The sequence below is a fragment of the Panthera onca genome, chromosome Y (assembly GCF_046562875.1).
Source record: "Panthera onca isolate mPanOnc1 chromosome Y, mPanOnc1 haplotype 2, whole genome shotgun sequence".
Taxonomy (NCBI): domain Eukaryota; kingdom Metazoa; phylum Chordata; class Mammalia; order Carnivora; family Felidae; genus Panthera; species Panthera onca.
The window spans coordinates 23734777-23747027 of NC_138358.1; the positions used below are offsets into that span (position 1 = coordinate 23734777).

Sequence of the window (12251 nt, forward strand, 5' to 3'; positions counted from 1 at the left end):
GCAACATCAAACACGGAACCAGAGAAGTATTATGCTGAGCGAAAGAAATGAGTCAGAGAAAGACCAATTCCAAAAAAAGCAGGGGGTGGGGCGCCAACCAGGAAACAGGGTCTTCACTATAGAGCACAAACGGATGGTCACCAGAGGGGAGGTGCTGGGTGGGTGGGTAAAATACGTGATGGGGATTAAAGAGTGCACCTGTCGTGAGGAGTACGGAGTGTTGTACGGACGTGTTGAATCACAATATCGTACACCTGAAACTAGTACCATAGTTATGTTAACGAACTGGAATTTAAATAAAAACTTTAAAAAATATCATTGGACAACCAAAAAAAAAAAAAAAAAAACAACCAAAAACCATACTTCCCGTCGACCTTACAATTCATCATCCCCCAAGATTGTTCTTTCCCACTGTTTCCTGTCTCTGCCATAATACATTTCTTCTACAGTTTCCTTCGTTCTTCCCAGTACCCTTTCTCTCATAACCGTTTGTTGTTCCCACAGTTCCCCTTTCACTGCCCTGCTCTCGTCTTTCGCACGGTGCCCTATTTTTCTCACCATTCCCTTTTTCCCACAATGCCTGTCTTTCCCACAATTCCCCTTTCTCTATAATCCCTTTGTTCACATAATTGTTTTTTTAAGAGAGAGAGAGAGAGCGAGCGCAAATGGGGGGAGGGGCAGAGGGAGGAGAGAGAGAATCCTAAGCAGTCTCCACACCCGGCAAGGAGCCTAATGCAGGAGTCGATCCCACGACCCTGGCTGGGATTGTGACCTGAACCAAAACCAAGAGTTGGACGCTCAACCGACTGAGCCACCCAGGCGCCCCTCTCGTAATTCTGTTTCTGTCCCACAATTCGACTTCCTTTCCCATAATTCCTTGTCTCACTCACAGTCCCTGGCCTCCTGCAATTCCTTCTCTCGCACAATTCTTTTCCCATAATCCCTTTTGTCCTACAATGCCTTGTCTGTCCCACAGTTCTCCGTATTCTCCATAGCCTAGTTCTCTCCCAGTTCTCTTTCCCAGTGTCCCCCCTTTCTTCCACAGTTCTGGGTTCTTCATGGTCTCTCACAAGTCTGTTTTCTTCTACAATGCTGTTTTCTTCCACATCCTGTCTCTTGTAAAATGTTGTTTCTGCTAAATACTCTGTTCTTCCCCATAATTCCTTCTCACAATTGCCTGTTTCCCACAATTGTTTCTCCCCCAATTCTCTCTCCCTTAATTTCTTTTTTTTTTTTTTTTTAATTTTTTTTTTTTAACGTTTATTTATTTTTGAGACAGAGAGAGACAGAGCATGAACGGGGGAGGGGCAGAGAGAGAGGGAGACATAGAATCGGAAGCAGGCTCCAGGCTCTGAGCCATCGGCCCAGAGCCCGACGCGGGGCTCGAACTCACGGAGTGTGAGATCGTGACCTGAGCCGAAGTCGGACGCTTAACCGACTGAGCCACCCAGGCGCCCCAACTCTCTCCCTTAATTTCTTATTGTCCCTGACAACTCCGTCTCTCCCCAGATTCCATCTCTCTCCCATAGTTCCTCATTCTCTCCAGAATTCCCGTTCTTTCCCATAGTTCTGTTCCCTCCCGTATTCCCTTGTGTCATCCACAGTTCTCGCTCCCACAATTCCTTGTCTTACCCTTGGTTCCCTGTTGTCACTTGCTCTTCTCCTGAATGTAACACCAGGTGGCCCTGTGGATGGTACTTGCTAGGGAAGCGTGGAAGAGAGTGGGCCCGGGGCTCTGACTCTCGTGCTCCCTGGATCCAATTCAGCACTTGAAGGAGATCCAGGCCCTAGTGCCCTGTGTTCTGTATGGCTCATGGGTGCCCGCTGATGGGGCTCTCTGACCGAGGGCTGCGGGCTTTCGGGGGATCCGGGAGCAACAGGTGAGGTGCCTTCCCGAATCTCAGGTCTACATGGGGCCGCGACGTCCCCAAGCACCTGTCTGGGGCTTGCAAGGGTCATTCGAGAGTCACGAGGAAGGGGGCTGGCCCTTGGGCGCCACGAGCTTGTGGGCATCTGCCTCTCCTGCAGGGACAGCTGTCAGGTACTTGCCCTTTGCACCAATGGAATTCGTCCCAATCCCCCAATAGCCTCATTGGATTATCTTCTCAGAGACTTGCTCACTCAGCCAGCGTGTTCTCTGGAGACCTTCATGAGCAGAAGAGAAGATCCATGGAGGTCTCAGCCTGCTGGACCCGCTGAAGTCCGCGCAGGCAGGGCTGGACTCGGGGGCCGTGGCTTCAGCATCACTGGCATCTGACACAGTTGTTGTGGTACAAATGGATTTCCTCTGCGGGGCCTCTGGGCGAGGATGAAAGAACCCGGAACTCTGAAAAAGCCACAGGATCCAGAGCAAGCCCCAGAGTGTGAGGTCACGGGGAAATGTCTAAAGCCCGGACCTTGATCACAAGCCACCGTGTGATATTCCCCTGCAGCCTTTGTAAGGACCGCAGAAGTCACACAGACAAGTTCCCATGAGCTCAGGGTGTCCTCATAAACAGCGGGTGACCCTGTGAAAATGCGGTCTTTTTGAAGTGCCACCGGCTTCTCCGGCAGGAATGCGGTTCTGGAAGCGTCTCTTCCCAGCTGTGCCTGGTTTCCTGGAATCCCAGGCTCACTGCCGCAAGCAGCGGGTCTCCCATCATCCTTGTCGGCACCCCAGACTCTCCTCAGGGTCCGCCTGCAGCCTCCATGGCCGGCGTGGGTCCTCCCACTGCCCGCTAAACTCACCTCTTCATGGGGCTCATGGAACTTGGCCTGACTCACCCAGACCCGTGTTCTCCCGGATTTCCTGTTCGCCCGGCACCGGGAGGAAGGTCGGAGTGCGGTGGCGGGAGGGCACTGCAGCACCGTGCTGGCTCTTTCTCGGTCACATCGGCCCGTCCTCCCGTAAGCGAGGCCTTCCCAGGCGTCTCCGCAGACAGCTCTCCTGGTGCCTTGTCTTTTCCAGAGAACGCTAATGTTCTTTTCTTCCTTACGCGTTCCCCACAGCCGTGCACGTGTCTCTTTTTTAAGTTGTGCTGGTTCCCGCCGTTCTTTTTACTCATCGGTCCCGATTCCCCGGGACGCTGGTGCTGCACCCTGCTGATGGCAGGGCACTTGCTGCCCTGTGTTTATCCATTCAGGACTTGTTTATCGAGCACATTCCATGTGCCAGGTGCTGTTTCAGGCACTACCACGGTGAGTACGACAGGTCCCTCATCTAACGGGACTCTCCACCGTAGCAGCAGAGACAGAATGAAAAATACAAATACAAAATACAAAATATCATCTTTCGGGTAGTGAAATACCATGGAGAAAAAGAGAGCCATACGGGGCAGCGGAGTGATTTCAGGTCGGGCGTCCTGGATTTCTCCCTGAGGATGAGGTTCTCCCAGGGCCATTTGAATTAAGATCTGAGTGAAGTGTAGAAGGGAGCCATGAGAAAATCTGGAAGAGAGCTTTACAGGCAGAAGCGATTGTGCAAAGGCCCTGTGGCAGGACTGAGTTGGGAGCGTGAGAGAGGCCAGTGTGCCTGAGCGTTGGGAGTGAACAGAGAGGGACGTGAGTGGAGACTACACTGACCGGCAAGGTCCGCTGGTGGAGGGAGTTTGGGATTTGGAGATTTTTGTGAAGGTTACTTGCCCCATGTGCGGTTGAGAAGGCCACCCTTCTTTCTGTCTTCATCTCAATTGCCCACATCCAACCTGGGACCTGGCATGTAGGAGGCACGCCTGGATACTCGCAGAATGAAAAAAGAGTTCTGAGGTCTGTTCCAAAGGACGCCCCCAGGTTCTGAAGGAAGGTGTGTTACCAGAACGACTGAACAGATCTTCAAGATTCCTCTTCTGGCAGGAATAATTCTGCTGTCCTTCACCCGCCTCTTCTTCCTGGAACCACGTGGCAGCAAGCATGAAAAGACCACTTGGAGGTGTTTTCGTGTGACAGAGGCTGGCGGTCTCCTCCGTGTGGGCCCCGTGGGGCCCCGGTGACCTTTTCACCCCCCGCCCCCGTGGCAGCTGTCCCCATGGTCACCCAAGCGCGCCGTGATCCCGTGCTCCCCGGTCCGACAGCACAGGGCCCCGAAGCCCCCGTGTCGGCCCACGGTTGGTTTCCGTTTGGTCTGTGGCATCCACGCGGTTCTGCTGAGACGCACACGTGGCTGCCCAGGGCAGACGCTTGGGAAAAGGGGCAGAAAATGGATGCAAGGTCCCGCACCAGTTGCTGACAAGAGACGCTCTTCTCCTCCCCAGGTTCCGACGCCAGCACGGTTGAAATCTATGTCACAAGCGGGTCCCGCAACGAAAATGAGGTGGAATCTGTTCCCGAACCCCAGGGAGACCTCTGAGGGGGACGTGACAGGGGTCCGGTCCCCACATCCTCAGGTTCTGCGTTTCTCGCTCTTTAGAACTGCGTTCTCCCCACAAACCTTCCTGTCCTCGCCGTGTTGTAACGGTTCCTTCCCGAGGAGTAGCCGTGGTAAGAGACGCGATCCGCGAGCACGAGCTTGGGAACAGAGAGAGAATTCCTTCCAGACCAGACACAGCAGCTGCTCCCCACCCTTCTGAGGTTGCCTATAATGTAAATGCCAGACCCAGGTCCTTAGAAAAGTGAATAAAGTCGTTGTAACTGAGCTCTGGGCCTGGCTCGCATGCTGTCTGAACACCTCTAGCAAATGCTCTTGAGCAAGGCCTTGATGACGTAGCCCCTGGTCCCCATGCTGTGCTGAGCAGTGACCTGGTCTAAGGACTAAGGACTAAGGACTCCTTGGCCCTGATAGACACCATTTCCCAGGTTAGAATCTTTGCATCAGTTGAAATATAGGTCTATCCAGGTGGATCTATAGGTATGTATTTAAAGTTTTTAAATGTATTTATGGGCAAAATATTGTCGCATGCATTGGAGTTACAGGCCACGTGGGAAGATCCATAGAAAAAGCAAGGCAGTGTTTTCCCGGGACACCACAGACCGCCTGGCCATGGGACACCTCCCTTCTGGTCAAGGATGCCCTTTTTTGCTCTAGAAAAGCCGTCCAGGAAGCTTCTGGACTTGTACTCTTAGAGAGTCGCCTGGCCGCAGCAGCATTTGGGGCACACCTGCACTGTGGCCACGGTGCCCTGGGCATGCGCATTCCTGAGAATGGGCCCCAAGCTACGTCACTCCCCCGCCTTGATCCAAAGCGTCAGGGGCGTGCGAAGGAAGCTTAGCTTTTCGGAGCGGTATGTGCCTTCTTTATCTGCCTCCGTGTGGACTCTTCAGTCCCCAGCAGCACCAGAAGCCCCTCTTCTGCTTGAGGACCCCCCCTCAACAGCATGAGGCCAGCCCTCCCCCCCCACCTCCTCCTGTAGGCACAGGTACTAGCTTTCACACCTCCCTGGCCGAGCCAGTCTAGTTAGCAGCTAGCGCCCGAGGGAAAGGGCCGCAGAGAAGCAGGTCTGGAGAGGGGCTGAGGGGCCACTCCGGTGTCGTGTCCACACGTGGGCAGTGCCCGGGGCTGTGTCTGTGCGCACCTCCCCTGCATGGGCCTGGTCCTCCAGGATTCCTCAGAGGGCCCGGTATCCTCGTTTGTTCTTTTTGCCTTACGCCAGCGAGTCAGGTTCAGAGGCTTGCAAGGAAGAACCCTTTCCGAACTGATGATCCAATGACAACCCCTCCGAGATGGGGTGGCCAAGTCCCCAGCTGGCGCAGCGGTTATGCCCGAGGAGGTTGTTGGGGGTGGGGGGGCCTGAAAGCCAGAAGATGCGTGAATATCCCCTCATGCCTACTTGCCGGGCAGCGAGCGGGCCCGTGCGGTGGAGAACGTGCAAATGAACATCACCGACGGGCATCGAGTCCAACTAGTGAAGAGAAGGGACAACGGAGCAAACCCGGGGATAAGCCAGAAAATGACGGGCCGCTCGGTTGTAAGCAGTCTGTCAGGCTGGTTGCTGCGGGGGCATCTGATTACGCTTTTGTAGATGGTGGGTGCGAAAGCAATGATCCAGTGGAGAGAAAGCAACACTGATGGGAGAGAAGTTTTCAAAAAGGTGAGGACACCGGGCCCCAGCAGTCTGGGCTGGGACACGACAGACGGGTGGCCGGGAGTGTAGTTTGGGTGGAAAAGAGGAGGCTGTTCCCATCAGGTAGCTTTCATAGGACTTCGGTTTACCAGCCGGTCGGCTTATCATAGCACAAAAACCCTCGTGAGGACTCCACTCGCTCCCCCCGCTCCCAAAATGCCCTCGCGCTCCTTTCCCACTGTGCAGTTTGAGGACGTACCCCACCCGGCTGCTTTCCTGTGGTTTCTCCCGGTGACGTGTGCTCAAGGAACACTGCGCTCCCAGTCAGAGCCCCTGTCCTTGGAGTGCGGACGCCGTGCGTGGGTCCTTGCGCTCCCCACGTGGTGCCCCACACCCTGTCCACCCCCTTGCACGGCTTACCTTGTCATGGAGGAGACAAGATGTGGACGATGAAAAGTTCTCTGCTGAGTGACTGGAAGCTTGAGATGCCCCCAATTACGTAAGTTTCCTTTATAGTAGGAAGAATCCCCCTGAGAGCTATAGGTGACCCAGCATTGTTGCTGAAGCCACCAAAGCTACACATCACACGTGCCTTTATCCTGGGGACTCCCATCTTTCCAGGACCTTCCTACGGCTTGAGTGTGCTTCACCCCATTTCCTGAAACGTGGGAACATGCTTGGTCAACTTGGCAGGTGTTATAAAAAGAAAAGGCAGCAGGCTGAGCCCCCAGACAACACGGGGACCCCAGCCCTCTGCTTTGTTGTAGCGCAGGGTCGGGCTGGACTTGGAGGGAACGATACCATGACCTTGTCTGTGACTCCTACGGCAAAAGTACCCATACAGCACTCCCTGCCTCTCCTCGTCAACTGCCCCCTCCCTAATCCTGGGACGGCAGTGCCCAGTCATGTAGACCCCCACCCCCCACCAATTGATCAAAGTGACAGGAAGCCCCTGCCAGATGTGCTACATTCGAGACACTGGTAGACGTCTGAACGGTAGCCTGTGTCCTAAACTCACCCGTGTCCTAGGACTCGGGTTCTCCAAGTTAAAGCTAATCCTTGAATGCAGAGCCCCAGCAAAGCAAGCTGCTGATAGGAGAACACTCACTTGCTTTGAGTTTTGACCACAACCAGCCTGCAAGAAAGTAATGAAGAAACACACGAACACATGCTTCGTTTATACAACACGTTACGGTAACTGGGGGCCGCCGCGCCTCCCACATCGTGCGGTTCCGGAAGTTCCCTTGGCCCTACTTGAGCCCAGCAATCCTGCGAAGAGGCCCTCAAGTTACGGTCTTGCTGAGAAAATGCAGTTTGCTCTTCGTTCATCCATGTCACCGCGGGCCCAACCAAGAGTTAACCAAGCGAGACCCAAGAAAGCACACCCACCAAGTTCTCTAATATCAAAATAGAGCAATTTATTCAAGACACTGAGTATGATCTGTTGATTTTCTCTTGACACAAATGAGCTACGACACACAAAGTGATTCTTCTTCTCAGAGAGCGTGAAGGTGGGTGGGGGGGGGGGTGGAGGACGACGAAACGAGGGGTGACGTGAACAGAACCGAATCTAGAAAATGCAGACAGGGGACCACATCTGGCTGTACGTCTGACACAGACAATAAAAACTGCAGAAGCCAGAATTCAAAACTGCAGTGAGTGGCAGAAGGAACATTTCTGCATTTGACAAGAAACCGGATAAAAGGAGGAAAAAACGAGATGGAACAGAAGGTTAAAAAACAGAGTAAAATAACAAGGAATAAAGCAGACCCTGACATTTGACAAAGTGCACTTCACTGGGCTCCGCGATCTAGTTTCAGAAAGACAAGACGGAGGTCAAGTTCCGGGTGTCGTGTGGGGTCAGAGGGTTTAGACCCTGTGGTGCAGGACATGCTCTTGGTCACGTCAAACCCCAGGACATGCTCTTGGTCATTTCAAGCCCAAGCGAAGATTCCAGGAAGGATGACTGTGTCACTCTGCTTTCAGAATCAAGGTTCAATTTGGTCACTAAGACTTCAGCGTTTACCCGCCATTGTTTAAGAGCCGTAAACAATGGCAAACAGGAACTTCCCACGAGGGCCGCCCCTCGATGGTGAAGGGGAACCTCCCGGCTTGCTGGAAGTCGCCGACGTGAGAGGCTCAGCGGACAGCCGTCGTGCCGAGGGTGGGGGTGGGCCGGAGGCCTGCCCTGCGTGCTCAGGCTCCGTCCCTCTTCAGGCCCGGGAGCTCCTCTCCTGTGGCTGCTGGGGGTGGGGTGGGGTGGGGGGGGCGGGAGGCAGGGTTGGGGACCATCTGCCTCTGTCACCCCAGCTCCATTCTGTGCCTTGCAGCCCGTGGCTCCCAGCGGATCATTCCCACGTGATTCAGACTTAGGAATCACGAGGCTAAAGCCCACATCTCCACAGGACCCCGGCCACTGACGTCCACGGGAAGCTTATCTAGTGAACCCGACAGGACATCCCACCATGACCGCCCGACGTCCACTGGCTTGTGAGACACGAGCCACGTGCTGACCGTGGCCCAACCCTCAACAACTTCTCTGCAGAGGTGACATTTTTACTTGGGGTAGGGGTCAAGACGGTGTTGGTCTGGATCCCCAGCAAACAGCGCCCCAAACCTAATGACTTCTTAGGGCAGGCGGTCGTCGTCTGCGACCTTCAAAAACGGGAATGTGACGCCACAGAACTCAGACCTTCCGGGCTAAACACTTAGGGAACGGAGCCTGAATCAAATACCCAGCTTGTACACAGAGCCCTTTCTGGTCTTCTACAGACGGGGCTTGCATAACTCGGGTATCCAAGCGGAGGGCAATGGACGATCTAGAAGGAAGAACGCACCCTGGCTGTTGCCGCCGGTCCCTGCACATTCCACGTCCTGCGGGAGGCCGCTGTCCTGCCGGCTGGATTTTGGCTTCACGGACGGACGCCACCCTCCAAACGACACCCTGTCTCACTGCTGGGACGCGCACCCAGCCGAAGCCTGCCCCCGACCGGCAGGCACCCCTGCCCCCGGGCCTGACCAGCTTCCTCGCCCCTTCGTATGCCCGCTGGGAAACAGAGGAGAGAAGAGGCCCAATCTTTCGCTCCTTCCCCGATGCTAATGTAAAAAACAGGTCAGTGTCGGGTTAGGACGAGAGTACAAAGGGCACCTGATCCAATGAAAGGAAACTCCTCTAGGAACACAAAGCCATGTTTAATTTTTTAAAAACAGTAAAAAGATTCATTATTAAAAAAAAAAATTCTTTCTCCTGGTCTCTTGTGAGAGAAAGAAATGATGAAGACGGCAGAAATTATTAGTGATGTTCTACCTACGTAATTCACCTTCAGGACTGAGAGTCTCCCTTTCCCGTTCGTTTCTGTCACTATCACACCGGGTGAGATCCCGGAGGCTTTTAGGTGAGCTGTGCCAGGACGGGTCAACCGCTCTCGGTGAAGCGGCCGTGGGTACTCAGAGCGCCGTGAACAAGAGGTCGCTAACAGGTGACAGGGAGCCCAGCCGTCAGTGTGGATGGCTTCTTCAATTCCATTTGGTTTGGGAAATGCTTCCTGGGGTCAGAGGGCACTGTTCTCGACTCCTCTCGTGCCGGCTACGAGGGTGAACACCCCGAAACGATGCGACACTCTTCTTTGAACCAAAAAGCGCCGGGATTTGCGTCTCTCGCTGCAGAAGCATCCCCCCCCGCCGACCCCCAGGACCCACCCAGACTTTTCCACCCAGATTCCTAACCGCCTTTCACGATGCTGCAGGGAACGGAAAGGCCACCTCAGACCCTGCCTGTGTCCTCCTAAGATTTGCTTAAAATATGAATCACACAAAGCTCTCTGTGTCTGATGGCCATTTTAGGATTTTAAAATTGTTTTAACATAAAAATATTTTTTTTTTCCAAAAATACTCCGGGCTCTTTCTCTTATAAGTATTTTTTTTTTTTTTTCTCCCGTAAAAAGTCCCCGTGCCCTGCCTTCTTACATAAAGCACTTATTATGCGCCGAAAGTGCCCTTGAGACCGAAGATCCGAAGCAACTATGAGAAAGGGACAGCGAGTGAGCGAGGGGCGGTGAGGGAGAGGGAGGAAGGGCGGAGGGGAGGACGAAGGGACGGGAAAGCCGACCGTCAGAGATTCTGGCATGGTGTCCACGAGGCTGCGTCTACGGAAGGCGTACTCAAACCAACACCACACCGCACGAAGGAGAGGTGGAGGGGGCACACAGTGGGAAGGAAGCAACAAACCAAAACCAGTTTCCATCTCAGACCGAAGGCCCCCGGACGACAGGATTCCAGCCAATAGAAAAACCACCGGACAAAGAAGATTCTAGAAAATAGAAAGTGTTGGGATTACAAAGTTGCGCGTTTCATCGGTACAAACTGGTCTTTGAACATCCTTTGTGAGAGCAAGTGCAGTGTCCAAATTGTTAGGGGGGAAAAAAACGAACCCACCACGTGGAGGAGAGTCCCCTCCCCCACTCTTGGTTTTATCACAGCATTTTTCTTTTTTCTTTTCTTTTTTGGCACAGCTTTTTTTGTTTGTTTTCTTTTTTCTCCTCTTCGTCTTTTCTCCTCTCAACTATCAGAGCCTGTTCTGGATGGAAAGCAAACCGTGCCCCCGCCTAGCCGGTGGCTCCATGCTTCCCAGGCTGAATGTTCTGGGTGGAAACCATTCCTTCCCCCTTTGATATGACTGTGTATGTTTCTGTTTTAAACTTCTTGATGAAGATTACGAGAAAGTAGAGACTCCTGTGGCCAGGATGAACTGATTTCCAAGTACACTCTAATGCAAGTCAAGTTCGTACAGTTTTGGAGCGGAAAGAACGGTGTCTGAGCATTGCTGCTTCACACATTCACTGCTGGTCCGTTAGAATTCTCTTCTAGAATAGTTTGTGTTTACTTTCGGAGATCTAAAACACACACCTGGAAGGAAACAGAAGGTGCCTCTTATCTTCACAGATGACAGCAAGATGCCTTTTGAGCCCCTGGACCAACTCCGGCCCGCCACCCATGTTCTGTAAATAAAGTTTTATTGGCAGCTTTAATAAAAGGCTAGTGTGTGAGCATGTGACCCAGCAACGCCAAGCAAACAGCACTACGTGGAAGCTCCAGGTCGAGGGCGATGCCAGGAACCAGTGGGGGAGGGGCGGGCTGCGTGACGGAGAGGACGACTCCAGCCCGAGCGCACAGACGATGGGAACATTTGCGGCCCTCGCGGACAGTCACCGAGCCAGCCCCACTGCTGCCCCCTGCCTTGGGGCTCACGGCAAGGCCAAGTGCGGGAACGAACCAAGAGGCTAGACAGCTCACGGGAGCAGAACGAGACCAGGAGGCCATGCCTTTATCACAAGAGGTCAGGGTCACAAACACGGGACTAAGCTAGGAGCAAGTTTCTCAGCCTCGGCACCGGTGACACCTAGAGCCAGATCCTTCCCTGCTCCGGGGGCCATTCTGCGCATTGTGGGAGGACTGGCGGCCTCCCTGCCCTCCACGCACCAGATGCCAGTAGCGACCCTGTCAAAGTAGTGACAGCCGAGTGCCTCCTGACATTGTGACAGGGCAGGATCACCCCTGTGGCATCCTCACGGGGCAGAATGTCCCTAAGAAAATGCTGGCCAGAATGACAACCTGGGAGGGAGGAAGAGGTGGCCGTTCACAGATGGTGCCAACCCAGGGGGTCAGCCCAGAAGTTTCCTTCACCAGAAGCACGTCTGTGCGGCGCCTGCGTGCAAAGCTGGTCAGAGACCAGGGTCCGTCACACCCCCTGCAGCTGCACTCGGGTATCGGGTATCGGCTGCCCAACCTTTCGTCTTTGTGCCCCGCCCCTCCCTTCCCCACCCGCCCCTCCCCGGCAAACCACAGGTGCTGCTTACAGAGCCATCGGACGCGCTGGCACCCACTTTGTCCCCTCGGGCATTCCAGCACACCTCGAAGATGCCGCCAGTGCCTCGGTAGCTGTGGACAAGACTTCCACTCTGCAAAGCAAAGCAAAGCAGTCATCACTGACGACGCAAAAGGACACTCGAAACACGGACGCGGTAGCCGGCGCGCCTGGGTGGCTCTGTCGGTTAAGCGTCCGACTCCTGGTTTTGGCCCAAGTCATAATCTCGCGGTCGTGAGATGCGGCTCTGCGCTAGGCAGGAAGCCTGCTTGAGAGGTTCTCTCTCTCTCACCCTTTGCCTCTCCCTAACTCACGCACCCGCCTCGATCTCACACTCTCAAAGCAATTACACACGAAACAAAACATGGATGTGGTGCAACGGGCACTCCTTTGGACGTTACCCTGAAATGTCA

The 12251-nt window shown here is 54.1% G+C and overlaps 2 protein-coding genes across 10 annotated transcripts in view; one reads left to right on the forward strand and one right to left on the reverse strand.

Annotated features, from left to right (window-relative positions):
• The window catches only part of LOC145714973 (G-protein coupled receptor 143-like), a 64122-nt gene that overhangs the window by 44097 nt on the left and 7774 nt on the right, over nucleotides 1-12251 (forward strand). The window contains exon 9 of one of the 2 annotated variants that reach the window (XM_081794552.1): nucleotides 4230-4609. The exons of the other annotated variant lie outside the window; for it this stretch is intronic. Within the exon in view, the coding sequence (XP_081650678.1) occupies nucleotides 4230-4324 (95 nt within the window). The 3' untranslated portion in view covers nucleotides 4325-4609. Of the gene's footprint in view, nucleotides 1-4229; nucleotides 4610-12251 lie in introns of those variants that run through there. 2 annotated transcript variants of the gene reach the window in all.
• LOC145714972 (F-box-like/WD repeat-containing protein TBL1X) overlaps nucleotides 7369-12251 on the reverse strand; it is a 229568-nt gene continuing 224685 nt past the window's right edge. For all 8 annotated transcript variants that reach the window (XM_081794549.1, XM_081794550.1, XM_081794548.1 and 5 more), the window contains 2 exons: nucleotides 11831-11932; nucleotides 7369-10880 (listed from right to left, as the gene is read on the reverse strand). In XM_081794549.1, coding sequence (XP_081650675.1) covers nucleotides 10854-10880; nucleotides 11831-11932 — 129 coding nt within the window. In that variant the 3' untranslated portion in view covers nucleotides 7369-10853. The remainder of the gene's footprint in view (nucleotides 10881-11830; nucleotides 11933-12251) is intronic.